The sequence below is a fragment of the Phoxinus phoxinus genome, assembly GCF_949152265.1.
Source record: "Phoxinus phoxinus genome assembly, chromosome: 5".
NCBI lineage: Eukaryota > Metazoa > Chordata > Actinopteri > Cypriniformes > Leuciscidae > Phoxinus > Phoxinus phoxinus.
The window spans coordinates 16,295,442-16,315,192 of NC_136880.1; the positions used below are offsets into that span (position 1 = coordinate 16,295,442).

Sequence of the window (19,751 nt, forward strand, 5' to 3'; positions counted from 1 at the left end):
TGTTTAGTGTTGCTGCCCCCTGCCGGCCGAGAGTGTGTAACACAGCACAAAGGCTGGGCGTGTTCATGTTGTGACGGCCATAGAAATACATAATAAAGGCTTGAAATCTTACGGCGGAGTCTCTAACGGCCTCCTCCGGTGGCCATCTTGTCACAGGCAAGCTTTCTGGCGGGCTCTGTGGTTCCTGATGTAAGGCGAGTGATCTGCACGAACACAAATACTCTTATCTCGCTGAAATCTTGACGGATTTACAAACGGTTTGGTTTCTTACAAAAGTTATTAACGTGGCTATAATTCTGGATACTTGAACATGTTGAAATATAAAATATTATAATTATTCATAAGTACGCAGTGTCATAACTACATCTCTGACGTTTATAACAAACCAACCTGTTTGAAAATCGGTAGAAAATTGAGCAATTTATGGTTATTTAAAAAGTGCATGCCCCATTAAAACAAGTGTAACGAGTGTGCAAGCTGACTGTGACAAGATGGCCGCCAGGTGCGGACGTCGACCTCCATTGGCCAGCAGCGCGATACTGTCTATGGACGAGACATCTAGCCTTTATTATGTATATCTATGGTGCCGACGACGTGGCTCATGAATATTCATTAGTTACGTGACGCTCGTCAAGTTGATTGGCTGAAAGGTAAACATTACGACTGAACGCGTGAGGTTGACTATATTAATATTCATGAGCCGGCAAGAAATAGAAGTTGTGTGTATCTTAAAATTACAACTTTAATAACTGAAGTAAATTCCTAGCTGACTTTACATACATTTTTCTTGTTCTTTTATGTATCATAATAAATTGTGCTTTGCTTTCTGAGGTTACTTTTACTTTTTATTTATTTATTTCTCTTTTTCACAAAGGCAGTCAAACGGTCATGTGATGAACTTGCTTCTGTCAACTCATATAAGCCACAAACAATGCGTCGGGGACACCTCGGCCAAATGTCATACATGTTTGGAACAACTTGGGGGTGAGTAAATTATGACATTATTTTTTTTTTTTTTTTGTGAACCAAACCATTTAACTTGTTCACATATTTGTGATCACAAGCGCAGGTGATTTGCATACTGGCTCTGTTTAGTTCAAGCATTACCTTATAATACCTTATGATTAGAATTAATGATTAAAACAGCTTGGATTGAATTAGCCCTGATTAGATGGCAAGTAAAACACACCTGATTGCATCACAAGCATTTAACATGTACAGATCACCAATTACAAAAAGAAGTCTTTATTGGAATTTACTTCTCTTATATAACAAAAAGTCAAGAGGAAAAAGGACTTTGTCACCATATTTTGAGAGTTTTCAAAAGAATGATCAAAGCTAAAAGGACAGTGACTTTAAGACATCCAACCACATTTCTTTGATTTGTGCAACATCATAAAGATCATGATATGTTTCTGACTGTGAGATATGCGATTCAATTAGTTAATATTACTAAAGTCAAGCGAGGTACGGGAGGGTGAAAACACATGGACGAACAAACAGAAATGGAATAATATGAGTGACCCCATATGAGTGTCTTTGTTATGACAATGGATAAAATACTCTATTAGATATACAATAATGCAAATGTCAGCCTTATATTACAGTTCTGTACATGTACCAGTCACATGTTGGCCTTCGGACGAGGCTGATTCTGTCCACCGCCGTAGCCCTGTCCACACAGCCAACACTTCCAGCAAAACATAACAGTTAAATCTCGAATTTAACTCTATTTTGACTTTCATTCACAGCAGAGAGGCATTAAAACCGCCTCTGAGTTCAGCTTACAAACAGTGTCCAACAGAAAGTGTCTGCACACTTGAGTCACTATTAAAGGAATGATGCATTAGCCTATACAGCATAATATCTAAATAAATATATCGCAAATACACATTTCAATTGGGTTTTAAAAATATAAAGGAGTAGGTTTGGGGCCGGTAAGATTTTTAAAATGTTTTTTAAAAGAATTCTGCATTTATTTGATCAAAATACAGTAAACGCATCAGGGACAAAAAGTATTGGATACTTCCCGGGGCCGGTTTCAATAAGGAGGTTCAACCAACTCTGAGTTAAAACTTGAACTCTGAGTTGACTTACCCTGAGATGGGAAACTCTGAGTTTTCGGTTTCAGATCAGCTGAAATTAGTTAGTTCAATCAACTCGAAGTTGACTGACTCTGAGTTGAGCGCGTGCACCACAACTATAAAAAGCCATTATCAATGGAGCGCAGATATTATGAGTCACCATGGCAACAGCGCCAGACACAAAGAGGAATTACTGTTATACAGTGTTGGGTGTAAGTAATTACCAAGTAATCTAAATATTGTAATTTAATTAAAGGGATTACTCTTAATTCTTCTGTAATTTAAAATAAAATATGATGTAATTAAATTAAATAGGCTACTGCATAGACTATAGAACAATTCTGTGTAAAACAATAGTGGATTTAACATACATTTTTAAAAAGGTATATTTTGAATGTACCCTTCTCCCTCTACACACTTTGGTCAATTCAAGAATAATTCATGCAATTGTATATTGTTCATTTTGAAAGCATTAAAAGTGCAGTTTCTTGTCTCTCCTCATTGTTCAAGTGGTTGAGGTTGATATGGGACTTAAGTAGTAAGTAGACCAATACTTTCTAAAGATAGTAATTATTACATTAATCTAATTACACTGTTGAAGATGTCATTTGTAGTTAGTAATTAATAACTATTTTAGAGTAACTGTTATAATATGAGGTGAAACTGGAAGAACAGTTATTCAACCTCATTTTAATTTTCATAGGCTATGTGCAATCCTGCAGGCATTAAAAGAATGTGGCAGCAGCTGAAAATAAATAATATATAAAACCATAATTCAATCAGGTAAGGCTTGAGCATATCATGGGTGTAGGCTATCTGACTTTACAAACATTTGACATATTACATAACTAAATAGCATCCAGTGTCTAGCAGTGCAGCAGCATTTTTGGCTGAGGGAATTCCTTCATCAGAGCCGGTCACTCCCGGAGATCCAAGGGCCTTCATAAAATGTAAGAGGTCTATGTGTTATTTTTTATATAGGGTATTTTTGATATTTCCATTTATTTTACTTTGGGTTGGGTTTTTCGTTGGTCCCAATAGATTCTGATATCTATTGGGACTAATATCTATCTAGAGACTAATATCTGTCTTTTGGAGCCTCCTGTCCCAACAGAACCCCAGACAGTTGTAAATTAGCTACTTAATACACCAGAAATGATGACAAATAGTGTTATAAAGTGTACAAATGCTCATCTTCACAGGATGATGGGTATGAAGAAACAGTTTCTGCGCCACAGAGAGGCCTACAGGGTAATGTTAATATTATGTGTCTACACATCAGACAAACACATTCACATTTGTATGTGGCGTAGCCTATAGAATCGAAGTTTATATCTAAGTATAAACGGACATTTTTATCCCCCAAGTGATTTTCAGTAAATGCCACAGTTTAATTCTGTAGAATTTGTTTAGAACTACATGATGTAACTCTAATGTACTATATTTTTTAGTTGCCAGTTAAGGAGTTATATATACTTCATCTTATTAATTCCTTTTTTAAAACAGCGGAAAAAACAGCAATAAATAAATGTACAGAAAGAATGAATGAAGTGTTTAAACACCGCTTCCTCTTTAAAAAAGGGGAGGAGACCGCAAGAAACTCTGGGTTTACCGAAGAAAACCTGCTCCCGACCAGGTTAGGTTCACAGAGTAAGTTGCCATGGTAACTGACTCTGAGTATAAGTTACCTCTCTTTCAGAAACGGGCTTGACTTACTCTGGTAAGTCAAGGGTTTCTGGTACTCTGGTTCTCGGGTTTGATATACCTCCCATTCTGAAACGGAAAACCCAGAGTTTCCCTCATTTCAGGGTTAACACTCAGAGTTTTCACTTAACCTCCTTTCTGAAACAGGCCCCTGGTGGTCAAACTTCAGTTTTTGTTTGCTTGGTTTGGTATTTTCTATCTATAATGCAATGAAATTCAGACATTTGTAAATGTGACTTAAGTGTCCAGACACTTTCTGGGGCCACTGCCAAGATTTATGATTACAGACACTTATTGAGCCCAGTCATTTCTTCGCTCATTAAAAACATTATCGGCTAGACTGAACCCGGATTACTTAAAAGCAGTCTTAGCATGTGTGTCGACAAGCTCGTTCCATGATATGCCGTTTCATCACACCAGCGTGTTTCTACTGGCATCCGCAGATTCATGTCCAGTTGTCGTTCATAGTCTCTTGTGAGATTTGGAGAGAGCCACAGTCGATCAAGTCCAGCTCAGAACCAAACAAAGGCAGCTTTTCGAGGTTCTGTCCTTGACTCGGCGATATGTTTAAATAGATGTCCTTCCATCTTTTACCCTTACTGAAAAAGTGACTCATTTTAACAGTCGCTCTTCTCCAGAATGTGCTAGTGCACTTCCAGCCCCATGTATTCTGCGTTTTCCGCAGCCGGCAGGCGGCCGTTGGTGTGTGCTTTGAGCTCCAGCGGGCAGAAGTCCTGCTGGTAGTCTGGGTTGTTGATGCTGTTCTGGGGGTTGAAGCCCCGCATGCTGAAGAAGGGCTGGCTGGAGAGGAGCTGCGTGTGGGACGTGTTCAGATACTCTGGTGGGGGGGCGGAAGGTGCAGGGCTTTTGAAGCAGTTGAGGTACTCTTCCTCAGTTTCGTCCAGCGCTGATGATGAGTGCGGAAGCGTGCGGGCGGGTCCTGGGTGTTGGTAAATTGGCTTGTTCATGTTGGAGTCGTTCTGGTTTATGTATTCTGGGAAAGAGGACAACGTGGGTTAAATAAACATTTTATTCTGTCAATTATTTTAATTAGCCGTTCATTAAGATGTAAATGTGCATTTACATACAAAAATAGCTTAAGGGTATTAGCATCTATTAAAGCAATGCTTACCCCCATGATGCTCCAAACCTATGGAGCCCCTTTAGGGACATGGTGATGGGAAAGAATATGAGATGGGAGGAAAAATAGTTTTCCCAGGCTTTTGTGTATTCTCTTGCAAAATGTTTACCTAACTTTTGTCAATAAATGCTAAGTTTTTCAGGGGAGCGCAACATTTTTGCAAATAAACGCAAAGTTTCTACGAACGCAAAACTTTTAAGAATTTAACTCAAAGGGCGCTATTTTAACGATCTGACGCGCAAGTATCAAACGCGAAACGCAAGTAGCTTTGTGGGCGGATCCCGGGCGCTGTTGCTATTATACCGGCGGGATAAATGACTCTTGTGCCCGACGCAAATCTAAAATGGGTTGTTCTGAAGTAGCTACATAACTCATAGGTGTGGTTTGGGCGTATAACGTGCAATAAACCAATCAGAGCGTCATCTCACATTCCCTTTAAATGCCAGTTGCCTTTTCTTTTTAATATTTTGCTAGTTTGTGTGCTGCTGCGCGTCCCTATATGTGTAATAAGCAGAATGTACGAACGTCGGGGACCCTCCTATAGGCGCACATTACTAACGCGCTCTTTAAATAACAAAAAAAATATTGCGCCATTGACTATTGCGCCAACAAAGGTTTTTGTTGGTCAATGGCTCAGTCTATTTCATTTGAGTTTCTCTGGGTTCCGCAAAACTTTAAGGTACAAATGCAAAGTTTCCTAGCGGACGCAAATCCCATCTCATATTTTTCCATCACCATGTCACTGTAGAGGCTCCATATAAACTTGTATTACTTCCTTTCTTCCATGAAAAAAAGGAGATATTTTGAAAAATGTTTGCTACGTAACTGTTTACAATGGAAACATTTGAATACGCTGAGATTTGAAAGCTATACTGGAGGTCATTTAATTGAAAAGAGACTTAAATTTCAGGCTGTTCCTAAAGCACAGACTTGGAATACAACCCACAAGTAGTGTGACCTGCTATGTGAATTTCATTCTATAGGAAAAAAGCAGTGTGAACTTTCTTCAAAATATATATTTTTGTGCTAAAAAAAAAAAAACCATACAGCCTTTTGGGTGAACCGTTCCTTTAAGAGAACAACAGAACCAGAGTATACCAGAAGAATGTGAGACCAAGACTGACCAACAGAGGTGCTCATTTCACCATAATTAAAAAGTGTATTTTTTTATATATATCTTTTTGGTCCTCATTCAGCATTGAATTTTAAGAGACTGACCATTCCAACCTGGAGCGGGCTGGAAGTCTCCCTCGAGGAACCGTTCAGTCGGGTCTGGGATGTAACGCAGAACCATGCTGTTCTCCCTTATCGGCAAACCATTCTGAGAGAAAGTAAACGTGTGTTAGTGTCATCACGGTTAAACCGGTTTCGTTTCCTGTAATTAACAATAGAGCGACTGCTTATAGAAGACTGCAAAAGCACAGCTGTGGACAGTTGAGTAATAAGTGGACCTTTTGTCCTGCATTTCATTTTTATATTGCAGGTGTTCCTTGCAAACTTTTATGTTCCATGGGATGATTTTTATTACAAATGCCATTGTTTTTCAATCACAAATATTAAAAGAAATCATAAACGCACTAAGTTTTAAATCTATAAAAATTTAAACATACCATGAAAATATTTATTTATAGAAATTTTCGCACAAATTACTACCCTCAGTGTTGGCATCATTTCTAAACAAATGTAATTTCCAGGACATCTCAAATGATCCAGGACATCTCAAATCCAGGACATCTCAATTGATACAGTACATCTCAAATCCAGGACATCTCAAATGATACAGTACATTGTGAACATTCTTTGGTTGAAATGTATGTTCCAAAAGTTCAGATGGGCAAAAGTGTCCATAGTTAACAGGACGTTTTATTCAAATTCAAATTGAAATACACATGTTATAATCACTGTGAGCTGCTACTGCAATCTTAAAATCTATGAAATACATTCTCTATGTATATTTTTCTTTTGATGGTGCAATTCACAAGCTAGCAATGCGATACAGTGTCTTGATGTCTGACATGAGTAACTTACCCCGTTTCTGTGACAGTTCCCAATGCTGCTGTTGAGACTCTGAAACAAAAGGAAAGCAGTCATGTGTTTAGTATCAACCCCTAAAAAGCAAGTATATATTTGTAACAAACCAAATACTTTTTTTATCAAACAAACTAGTCTTTTAATAAAAAGTGAAAAAGACTATTGGAAGCCTGATTGAATTGTACTGGTGATTCGAACAATGCAATTCTAAGTGTAGCATCATTACAAACTTAACCTGCAGATATAATGTAAAATGTAAATTATGATGATTTTGTATGTATGAAAGTGCCCCTATTATGCTTTTTCAGATATTACCTTTCATGCGGTGTGTAATAGAGCAAATTGTGAATGTAAAAAGGACTGAAAAGTTTAAAAGATCAAAGTGCACAACTTATTGGGCCTCATTCATCAGAATGGGCCACCTGACCAATCAGAGTAGAGTAGACCAATCACAACAGACTGGGCCATCTGACCAATCAGAGCAGAGTTAACCAATCACAACAGACTGGGCCATCTGACCAATCAGAGCAGAGTAGACCAATCACAACAGACTGGCCCATCTGACCAATCAGAGCAGAGTAGACCAATCACAACAGACTGGGCCATCTGACCAATCAGAGCAGAGTAGACCAATCAGAGAAGAGTAGACCAATCACAACAGACTGGGCCATCTGACCAATCAGAGCAGAGTAGATCAATCACAACAGACTGGTCAATCTGACCAATCAGAGAAGAGTAGACCAATCACAACAGACTGAGCCATCTGACCAATCAGAGCAGAGTAGATCAATCACAACAGATGGAGTCCTGGACCATCTGACCAATCACAGTAGAGACTGGGCCATCTGACCAATCAGAGCAGAGTTTAGAGAGACTTTATAGACACTGTGAGAAAAGAGGTGAGGCTGCAATGTATATTATGACAAACAAACAAAAGTGACCTTAGATGCAAGTAAACCTATAGTAGAAGACCTCCAAAACAAGAAGCCTTTAAAATAGCATAATAGGGGCACTTTAATTTATTTTACTGAACAATTTTAATGTGGGAGGGGCAATGAAACATTTAGGTGAACTTTATAAGACCACTGTAATAGGCATGTGGTACTAACATGTGTAGAATTTTTTTGTGTTTTACTTTTTATTATTTCTATTCGGTTGTTGTACAACGGTTAATCCATTCAACTGACATGTACAGATGATGACTGAGGACTGCATTAATCTTTGTATTCACCACCAATCTCCGTGAACAAACCAGGCCCGTACATGTTACGAGGAGAACAGAAGCCAGCATTATTAATGCTCCGTTACAAAACCCAGTCAGCAGTTCACGCAAGCACGTCGCAGGTTTTCTTTTGCAAAACACGTTCATAAAACACAAGGAACGGCGAAAAGAAACATAAGCTAAATAAGCTACCGTCTGCCAGAGAAACTACAGCCTTAAATGGCTATGCCTCAGCGCCTGTGTTATGTAAGCCTCCGTCTGAGCTCAAGGCCTTCGTTCTGCCAAAAAAAAAAAATTAACAAGTCCTGCCCGCGAAAGCAATCAGACTTGAAAGGCTGAAGGAGCTTTGCACACACTTAGAGGTATAGGCGCGCGGCCAGGAAACGCTCTGAACGCTGAGGCCTGGCGGGTCCTCATGCTGAGGAACGGTCATTAATCAGGAGGAAGAGAGAGAGAGAGAAGAGGCAGAAGGACGGAGGAACGGGAAGTGGGTGAAGGAGGCCAGGCCAGAAGACCAGGCCAGGTACATACGCCTCTGCAACGTGAACTTCCTGTCCTTCTGAGTGAAAACACACAACACAGTCATCAGATTTGATACCGGCACCGCAGGGAGCGTTCAGATGGCCTAGTTGTGCAATTAGTAGTTGAGTTAAGATGTTTTATGTGATAACGCAATGAAACAGTCCAAACACGGACATCATTTTTGGCCAGGCTGTTATACGACAAAAAAAGAGTCAATGTATGCTTTTTCCTGTGAGCTTTTTTTTGTTGCACATTAAAATAAAACAAGTTGCTGTAGTTTGCCTTTCTTTTTGCCAAATAAATTTACCACATAAATACCTTTTAACCAAGTTTAGTGTTTTGTTCTTTCCACATAATGAATAAAATCTAAAATATTTTGATGGTTTAATCTAATTTATAGGGTCATTAAAAACAAATATTCCCCACCCCGAAAAATCACTTTAGCTCTATTAGCGCCTCATCGCTATCCATAATAAAATTAGGTATGCACAATATACTGGTTATGGACAGATATATACAGAACTATTAACATTTGTCTTCATTATATCATAATCCAATATTATATACAAATAATGTATATAATATAATAATTACTACTAGTAATTTAATTACAAAACACAATGTTGTATAATATTGGTAATACAATGTAATATTGGCCAGTGTTGGATATTTAATTGTGCATGCTCTTAAATGTCAAGTGGTATGTAAAAATGTTACATGTAATTTTCAAACTGTATTTTATGAAGTTGTGATGCCTAAATTAACTATATTTCTAACTTTGGATTTCAGTTTTTAGTGTCACACACACACACACACACACACACACACACACACACACACACACACATGCTTTTTACAGTACGAGTATATATATATATATATATATATATATATATATATATATATATATATATATATATATATATATATATATAATTTTTTTTTTTTTTTTTTTTTTTTTTTTGTGGAAACCATGATACATTTTTACAGGATTCTTTGTTGAAAAACAAAAACAAAAAAACATTATATATATATATATTTGCAACAATGTAAACATCTTTACGGTCATGTTTGATTATGTCATGTAAGTAGTTTAAGTAGAATCATTGTATGATCTGTATGGTGTGTTTTATAGTGTTTTTTTAACCTGAGAGCGAACCTGCATACTATAAACGAGTTGATGTTTGAAATGACCAGCCGGATGTTAGGAAGAGGTTTCATGCGCTGTATATGCAGTACTGTGAATGTGTGTGTGAGTGTATTACCATAGAGTGCAGCAGCTGCGTACGGGACGTGCTGGGGCTGCTGAAGAAGCCCTGATTGGGCACTAAATACTCGTCTGCATCCACGGCTTCATCCAGCTCTCCGCTCATCAGACTGCGGTAGAACTTGGAGTCGGAAGGACTGGGCAAATGCATCCGGTCATCACCCTGGAAAACAGGAGAACAGTGATCAGATGTGAGCAATGCTCCACTGAGCCTTCACAAATCAGAGTTGTGCCTCTCTCACCTGAATGACCAGATAGCGTGGCGGGTCACGTGCCATTTTGGTGAACTCAGCGATGAGCTCCCTGAAGCGAGGTCTGCTCTCCGAATCGATCATCCAACCTGAATATGAAAAACATAAGGATAAAGGCGATGATAACAAAGACTTTAAGTTTCAGAACGTGTCCACTTCATAATACAGCAATGAATCAAACTTACATTTGACCATTATCATGTACACATCAATGGTGCAGGTCGGAGGCTGAGGAAGTCTTTCTCCTTTCTCCAGAACTTCGGCGATTTGACTGGCGGGAATACCATCGTACGGCTTTGTTCCAAATGTCATCAGCTCCCAGACTGTCACACCTAGAGAAGTGTATCATTCATTGAAAAACAGCCAGTTTTCACTCTTAAGTCCATGGAAGTAAAACTGACTTTAAAAGTTGAATTTCTGAAATAAGCAACACCGTTCACGTCTGACATTAGTGAACTGTTACTAACCATAACTCCAGACGTCACTCTGGTGGGTGTATGTCCTGTGGAGGATGGATTCGAGCGCCATCCATTTTATGGGCACCTGTTGAAGGATATAGATGGACAAGGCAACATAAAATCTCTATTTTAAACGCTAAAATGGGAAGTGAACACATTTGACGCATTCTAAAGATGAACCTCTGATCGCTAGTTTTTATTTTAGTCTTGGATGGTACCGTTAACACACTAATAAGCAGTGTCGGGGAAAGTTACTATTAAAAGTAATGCATTACAACATCGGGTCCTATTTTACCAAGCTAAGCGCATGGTCTAAAGCGCACGGCGCAAGCGCACTTAGGTCGTGTCCGAATCCACTTGCTAGTTTAACGACGGGGAAAATGGTCGGTGCTCCCGGCGCGCGGCCTAAAAGGGTTGTCCCTATTCTCTTAAAGGAACACTCCACTTTTTTTGGAAATATGCTCATTTTCCAACTCCCCTAGAGTTAAACAGTTGAGTTTACCGTTTTCGAATCCATTCAGCCGATCTCCGGGTCTGGCGGTAACACTTTTAGCATACCATGCTGTACCATGGGTGCAACAGGCGCAATGATATCACGCAGCGCCTGAAAATAGTCCCCAGCTCGGTAACTTCCAATGTGACCGGCACTAATTTTGTAATATTATTGCACCTGCTGCTACGGCAACACAGTTCGCAGGAATGAGAGTATAGTTCCTAGTCATATTGGCCTAGAAAATTTTCTTTTTCTGTCGGTCTTAGTACACTAGTAGGGGAGTTGGAAAATGAGCCTATTTCCTTTAATGAGTAATGGGTGTGTTTTGGGCGTAGCCGGCAAAAAAACAATCAGAGTGTAATTTCCCATTCCCTTTAAAAGCCATTTGCAATCTACTAAAAAGTACACCATCCGGGTATTTTAGGAATAAAAGATACTATGATTTGGGACAAACCAATTCTAATTTTTTAACACTATTAAGGACAGATATGCAAATTCGGATACAGCAAATGTCTACAGTCATTCTTTCTTAGTATGGTTGAATCGGATCATCGAAGGTCATCACCAAAGACATCGGTTAATAAAGTGAGATTAAATACATAAAGTATATTTGTGTAATTTAACAGGTTTGTGTAATATTCGGAGTTTGCATTTCACTGTTTTTGTTCATTTTGAGGAATACTGACAGGAGGTGTCAGTCAATAAATGGGAAAACAAATTATCTAGCGTTACTTATTTGAAGTAACTAAAATATTTTGCTGTAAAAGTTACTTAAAGTAATCTGATTACGTAACTCGCATTACTTATAGTGCGTTACCCCCGACATTGCTAACAAGGCCACATTCATCACTTCATTGGGACAGTTTAGGACATTTTTCGGACAGTTTAGGAACATTTATTCATCTAGTCAAATCAGAAACTTCTAAAACTCTGTCATCAACATCCACTTTCTCACGAAAGAAAAATAACAGACCTTTCCGCCATCTGCGTGATACTCCTTCTCGTCTGCGTTTAACAGCTTGGCCAGGCCAAAATCGGTGATCTTCACATGTTGAGGGTTTTTCACTAGCACATTACGAGCAGCCAAGTCTCTGTGCACAAGATGGCGCTCTTCCAGGTAATTCATTCCCTGATAAAGCCAGAGAGAGAGAGAGATGCAAAAGATTTTAGTCGACATAACTAGACTACAGTAAGGACAACAGAGAAAGACATAAACACATCAACATATAATAATTTATCTTAACAAGTAGGCAACAACTGTAGACAAATGCACATTTTTTATTTATATTTTTGGCACAAATGGAGTCTCATAAATATGGGCTTCATGTCCATATATCATTCCAAAAGCTTCTGAAAATGTTACGATAGATGAGTATTTACACTTAATGGATTTTTATTGATTGAATAGTAATGTGATCATGAAAAGACCAATTGTGAAGTGTTTACGAGCCACCTACGGAAACTTAAACATCCAAACGGATCTACGTCAGCATACAGAGTCATGGATGAGGGACACAGACGGAACAATTGTGGGACACTAACTAAGAAGTGCACAGATAAGGGAAAATGCTCTATAGATCATTAGGGAATAAAGGGAAACGCAACTGTTATGGAAAGAATGACAGTGAAAATTGATGATATTCAAACAAAAAGAAAGTCAGGATTCAAGAAGACGAAAACATATTCGTTCAAGCTTTTCTCAGAATGTTCAATCATCATATCAAACATATCACTGCATTTTCTAGTCATATTTGATCAAAGTTTCTCTCAAAAAAGAAATGTTATTCCCTCGGCAGCGAGGACCAAAAGAAGTCCTAAAAAAAAGATGACTAAAAAATCATCACAGTTACTGATTTGCACTTCAGAAAAGAGACATGACTTCAGATTTTGAATATGTTCGAGTGGTAACGATCTGTGAGTGGTATTACCTATTCTTGGTTTCATATCACCAGAGAGAAGCCTGGATAGGCATATCGATTTATTCCAGATCTAAAAATGTCTCCTTATACCTTCTAGTTTTGCTTTAAACACGGTGTATTAAACAAATCACATTTATCCCCTCTCATTTTCCTTTTATTAGGACAGTTGTGAAATGACAGGAAATTAAGAGAGGGGGAACATGACTGGGACATTTTAATAATTAAACTAGGGCGCCCCATCACTTAATTGATCACAAATAAAATGAATTGCAAATAATTAACTGCAGTCCGTAGTTTTTCCTCTTTGTCGCCCTCTCTGTTCGAAATCTGCAATTGCAGAATTATCAACTTTACGTGACACGGCACAGCGCGGATGAACACAATGTTTTGAGGAGAATGTCACCAATGTCAGTCGCCGCGCCGGTGTGGATACTGGCATTCGCAATCACAGATTATACTTTTTGGAAGTATGACCAACATAATAATTTTCAAGTAAGTGACATCCACTGTTCTGGCCAACTAAGGGGGGAAAAAGCATTGCAGTAAATCACGCTGGTTAAATCTAACGATCGCTTACCATATCAAGTCAAACCGTACAAATTATACTTTCTTCTAAAATTGTTTATGTTAAAGGTGCATTAAGCAACTTTTAATGTTAAAAATACCCGTTTACTAACCCATACTTGCTTAAACAATTGCCTGATGGGCTGAATGAGCCCTTCTCTGATCACTGAGATTGTCTCTATAATCCTATAAAGTAAAATAAATAAGAGGGATTCGGGCCGGAGTGTTAGACTGGGCGTGACGTCATGCGCGTTCACGGCACGCTCACATAGCTATGTCTGGCAGGTTTGTGTATTCGCCGGCATTCTCCGTAGAAGATGGATTGTAAGAGACCTGCTTGTAGTTCATTTCAAACACCAACGCAAACTCCACGTAAGATAAAAAAAGAAAACTTTTGTCTAGTGCGTGCACATCTCTGGCTGCAGTTTCGCTTGCCGCCACAGGTGGCATAGTTCTGCAAAAACTCAGAATCTTGCGCTATGCACCTTTAAGCGTGACTACATTTAATGCTCTTCCGATATGTATCCTTGTTTTCGCATGGGCAGGTTGCAGTCTCTTTTTTTCTGTAGCCACACTGAAGTCTTTTGCGTTTTAGATCGGGGGAATCTCCAGTTTTCACTGGTGATTGTCGTTTGAACCTTTCTGGATCCGCCATCAAATTGATAAGTTTAATTATATCAAGTGCTGTGAGAAAAGGCTATACATCTCCACTTCCAACATCCTCTCACGCAATATAGCCTACTAGCCGAGACTCCTTCTTTATGTGTACAGATGTGACGTAATGATGACGCAAAGACATGCTCGAATTTCCTGCGGAAATCCACTGGAATTAAAAACATTATCGCAAGCTTACCGTTTTGAATCGAGCTACGGTAAACCGAGAGTTTTGAACACTGGCTGGTTATGTGTACTTGCTCAAACGTTTATTTTGGATAATTTTTAACCCCCCAAAAAGTTACGGACTGCAGCTTTAAATAATAAAATAAAATGAATTATTACAATTAAAATAATAATAATAATACATTTAAAAAAAAAAAATCTAATAGTTAATTGTACTGAACACAATGAACTGACATCCCAAACCATCTGTTCATCACCACATTAAATGACTCACTGGCTATCACAATGGAAGTGATTCGCAAAACAATGAAAGATGCAATCCATTCACCTTAGCAATCTGCACACACCAGTTGAGCAGGTGTTGCGAGCCGATGTTGTCCTTGTTTTCCCTGACGTAGTCCAGCAAACAGCCGTAGGGCATCAACTGGGTGATCAGTTGGACGGTGGAGGTCAGGCAGATGCCGAGCAGACGGCACACGTGAGGATGCTCCACGCTGGCCATCACATAGGCCTCCTATAGATACAAGCAAATGAGGTCAATGCTGTATATGGTATACAGCAACACTGACAAATACTGCCGCTGTTTACAGTCCCTGAAGCCGTAGAACTAACAAATGAGGTGCCTTGAGCGCATTCGGAAATATTTGCAGGAACGGAGGCCTGGAGTTCAGAAGAAAAATGCTTCAGGAAAATAAAAACCGAGGAACATAACAAATCAAACCCTGTGCAATACACACAGACTTTTTCCTAAGCGACTTAAAGCTGCCAATACCAACAGCATCTTCCTTTCAAATAATGAGGGAGTGACTGATATCTATTTAAAAAAAAAACATTTTATTTTATTTCTAACATTAAAACTACTGCAGATCTGTTAGGATTCGGTTTTCTGCAGACGTTCAAAAGGATGTACTGTGTGTTTCCATAGATGAGTTATCTTTAAAGTGACCTTGAGAAGTGGCCGGTGCAGCCACGTCCTCACAAACCAAAGAGGATACTGGAGGAAATTACATTCTTTCTCTTCGCAACAGAAAAACAAGAGCCTTTCTGGGTTTGGGAGCATGCAAAAAAGCAAAAAGCAGGAATTCCTCCATCGCCACACTCCTCCTGGTTGAAGTTCTCTGTTCTGTATCAACTCCACACAACCCTCAAGGTTATGTAACATAGATTTCAGCTGCGCTTGTCACTGGAGACTGAGGCCTTTTCTGCACAATCATTATCTTAACTCGAATGACAAAACCGATTTCACTGTCTGTGTTTATTGAGATAATTAACTGGGTAACTGGATCACGATACAGGGCAGATGCATGAATTATCACATTATAAGCAGAGTGTGTATAGAAAAGGGTTTGATTTTAGTGAAATGCATAGCCGACGTTCAAATCTTGTCGGGAGTTTCATTTTTTTTAACATCATTTTCATTCACGTACTAGCTAAAGAAGGCTTGAGTAATTATTAGCACATACAACAATATATAAAACGTTTTTGCATGAAGTCAGTTCATTGCAGGTATAGACTGTAAAACTTGACACTCATTCTAATTTTCAATTTTAACATTAACACTAACAGTATATTGAATACATTCATCTCGGTTTATTTGAAAACCTAACCAACAACTTTTTTTTTTTTTTTTTTTTTAATGAAAAGTGCTATAAAAAGCTATTTGGTATCTATTTTATCTAATAAAATAAAAAAAGTGGCAGGATTTCTGGTGAACTATCCCCTTTAAAGCTGTTCACTAGTTCACAAACAACACATTCCTGCTGATGTTGTGTTTTGTTGGGTCAGTGTGACAATGTTTGATTTAGTGTTCAGAAACAAAACTGCCAGTCGACTTTTTCATTTGTTGCGCAATTTCAGCCAGCCTTTAAAGTCACCATAAAAATCCAAACGAACAATTCTTGATTTTAATTTAATATTGCAGTATACAATTATTTATCTGCCCTAGTGAAAAATAAATATACCAAAATGTATTTGAAATGCATTTAATTTATGCCAAGTACACTACAAATGCATTTACATATTTATGTACTTAATACAAACACCCTGCAGCTTTACTTTTAGTATACTAAATTGATATACTTAAAGTCTGCTAAATTGAAACAACTAATTTGGTACTTAATGTGCTTTAGGCTGAGGTCCAACTAAAGATATACGTAAGTACATTTGATTGTGCTACAATTGCGCAAGTATACTTGCATTTAAACACTGATATTATACAGAGATCATACTATCCTTACTTATAGTGACATTAAAATGCATTTTAGACTTAATATTAAGAAATGTGCATTGTGTAATAAAGAAGTATACTCAAAATAAAGTTTAAGTCTTAAGCGATATGTCAATAGATATGTCACTGGGTTTGTAATATACTTAGTATGAAATACATTTATTTTTAAGTACATTTTGGTAAAGGTTTTTTTCACTATGGTGTGCTGTGTACATCATTATTTTTTTTCATTCATGTAATCTTGAATCAAAATAACTTCCCTTCCCTCTTGCGGCTCTTCTCTTCTCTGATGATGTGTTAACTGGCGTGAGGGCGGGGCAACCTGTCACTCACATGAGATCGACCAATAGCAAACCACAAACATCCAATAATTCACCATGGACAAAATCAAGTCCCGCCCAACATGTTTTATCATTCGAGAAGCTGTTTCACGCGGATATACGGCAGATATGACATAAACACCTCAATTCACACTCTAATACTCACGTCCAAGATCTCCTTGTTTGCTTTGGGAGACGTGGCTTCTCGTAAGACCTTAATGGCGACGGGGATCTTCACACTCTCTCCCTCTGGAACCCACAAACCCTGAAAGCAACGGGTGCATATTTGTCTTAATATTTCACGAGTTACACCCAGTGTGTTGTAACCAAGTTTTCAAAGCTGAAATCATCCTGAGATAAAGTTATAATGTCTATGTCTACAAATCAACAACAAATAGACCTTATGCCGGTTTCACACTACATACTATGTTTGGCTGCTACGATAGTCACTATGTCAGGTTATGTGATTTTTCGCTCCTAAATTCTTGTCGTGGACGGAAAAGCTTCTGTGCTCCTATTGGTCAACATCACAGATGTGACGAACCCTGTGGATGAGGACCGGTAAAAACAATTAAACATGCAAGTATTTCACTCTGGACTTGATGCACCACACACACGATGTCGGTTGTAGTCCATTATGACACAAAACAAAAGATAAAACGATTGATTCTTGCATCCCGACCATAGACTGTAAAAAAAATGTTTGAAGCCCAAAGTGGGCGGAGCCGGCCGTCGCCATCTTGGCAGAGCGTCACTCCCGGATAAACCAAAATGGGCAAAGAGGCGGGATTAGATGAGGTGACGTGACGCTAACAGACAGCAAACAAAAATCAAGAATTGACAGCAGCAATCCACCTGTCACTCAAGTGGCCACGCCCCTATTTATGCAGAACTTTAAGGCGTACCAGGATGTAAACATGTTTTTTTTCTGCTGTAAATTTGGCCATTTTAACATGGGGTGTTCTATGGGATTGACTCTCTGTGTCTAGCGGCCAGTCGATGAATTGCAGTTTAAGGGGCCGATTACACGACACCGCTTTCAACTAAAAACATAAAACTTTTTTTGCGTTTTGGCCATTCATTTACATGACAACGTCGTTTTGGGTTCCTGAAAACGCAAACTTTTGAAAACGGGTTTTAAAGCGCAAGTTTTTGAAAACGGTCTACGTGTAAACAACAAAAACGCGAATCTCTGAAGACGATGACGTCATGCACATGCGTATTACGTGTTCAATCCATAGCGTTTCATAGCCATCTAACGGCTTGGCAGCAGAATACAGCGTTTTTAGTCGCTTTTGTGGATCCGTGTGAATTGGGATCGTCTGTACACGGAAAACTCAAAGGAGAAACTTCTCCGTTTAAAAAAAATCGTCTTAACGTTAGAAACGTTAGAAACCATATTGAATTTAACACATGGAAACGAGACTGTGAGGGATAGACTTACAGTCTTTACAATGGGCAGCACTGTATAAAAGTCCTAGATTATGTCATTTTCACAAATCACAACTTTCAAAAGTTTACTGGAAGTTTTTTCAAAAAGACATTTTATCAGCTGAACAATTGATGTTGTTAAACAACAGTGCTATACATTGAACTTCTATCCCTCACAGCCTCATTTTCATTCCTGTCAAAATTTAAACAAGGCGCTACCCTGATTATTTTGTCCAGAAAATTGAGAAGGCATCAGAAGAGGAAAAGTATTCACATACACACATATGCAACCTTAAAGAGCGGTCAGTCACCTTATACACAGTGCCGAAAGCTCCGGACCCAAGCACTTTGATCTTCTTGAACTCCGTCTCTTTGAGGATTCGCAGCAAGGCCTGGTTGGGGGCTTCGCCGCTGGGGGTCAGAGGCTCCACTAGCTGTAGAGACAAACAGAGTCAGGAAACCTCCCCTTCACACTCAAACACACATCCTGTCCTCCACCGAGCACGGGGTGACACGGATCTGCCTGTTTTCATGAGCACTATTGCCTCAATGACTGATTTCCCTCAGCTTTCGTACTGGACTGTTGACATTACAGCTGCAAACCGGCTTTATTGCATTGATCTCACACTCGTTCAGCTTGTCTGAAGTTACTACATCTGACTCTATTCCGAAGCTATAAATCATTCTTTCCCGCAGACATCACACTCTGCCAACTCTCTTGTTTCTGTGAATGTTTGGATGTTTAACAGTAGATATTCAGAATATTTATATCGTGGTTGTTTTGCGGTCTGACCTCTCTTTCTTGCAGGAGTCGTCGCAGGGTTCTCTTCCTTCTGATGTGGCGTCTGCGGAAAAGAACAGCCACTCCTAGAGCCAGGATTACAATCGCCAGCAGACCTCCAACCACACCGGCGGCAATCATGGGCAAACCCGAACTACACACCAAAGGAACTTTGTTGAGTTACAAACCTTTTGCATGTAGTTGAAGAATACAGGTGAAGGTCCCCTCACCTATAATTTCTTTCTTGACCATATATACTAAATCGTAACACATTTATTGAGTGGTTGTGCTCTTATTAGAACATCAACATTTGTGAGATTTATTCCATTTGAACAGTTTGGTCATTGGATAATAATGATTTACTATGTCTATTTTAAGAGTAAATTCATTCATAGAAATTAATTTAGAAAAAACTGTTTTTATTTGAAATAATGAATGATAAGTTAGACCCTTGCCGTAAAATCACCCTCCTCAGAATTAGGCAGGTTTTCATGGG

At 38.8% G+C, this 19,751-nt stretch overlaps 1 protein-coding gene and 1 long non-coding RNA gene across 3 annotated transcripts in view; one reads left to right on the plus strand and one right to left on the minus strand.

Annotated features, from left to right (window-relative positions):
- The first annotated feature begins 56 nt into the window (after positions 1-56).
- LOC306999551 lies at positions 57-19,414 on the plus strand. Its single transcript, XR_013797876.1, has 3 exons — positions 57-189; positions 875-984; positions 19,283-19,414. It is a non-coding gene; the product is annotated as an uncharacterized lncRNA (long non-coding RNA).
- egfra (epidermal growth factor receptor a (erythroblastic leukemia viral (v-erb-b) oncogene homolog, avian)) overlaps positions 2,760-19,751 on the minus strand; it is a 65,799-nt gene continuing 48,807 nt past the window's right edge. The window contains exons 17-28 of one of the 2 annotated variants that reach the window (XM_079614297.1): positions 19,268-19,409; positions 18,786-18,908; positions 17,210-17,308; positions 14,825-15,010; positions 12,147-12,302; positions 10,690-10,765; positions 10,408-10,554; positions 10,214-10,311; positions 9,970-10,134; positions 6,958-6,996; positions 6,157-6,250; positions 2,760-4,782 (exon numbers count right to left, since the gene is read on the minus strand). In XM_079614297.1, coding sequence (XP_079470423.1) covers positions 4,433-4,782; positions 6,157-6,250; positions 6,958-6,996; positions 9,970-10,134; positions 10,214-10,311; positions 10,408-10,554; positions 10,690-10,765; positions 12,147-12,302; positions 14,825-15,010; positions 17,210-17,308; positions 18,786-18,908; positions 19,268-19,409 — 1,675 coding nt within the window. In that variant the 3' untranslated portion in view covers positions 2,760-4,432. Of the gene's footprint in view, positions 4,783-6,147; positions 6,251-6,957; positions 6,997-9,969; positions 10,135-10,213; positions 10,312-10,407; positions 10,555-10,689; positions 10,766-12,146; positions 12,303-14,824; positions 15,011-17,209; positions 17,309-18,785; positions 18,909-19,267; positions 19,410-19,751 lie in introns of both variants that reach the window. The other variant, XM_079614296.1, reaches the window with a different exon arrangement.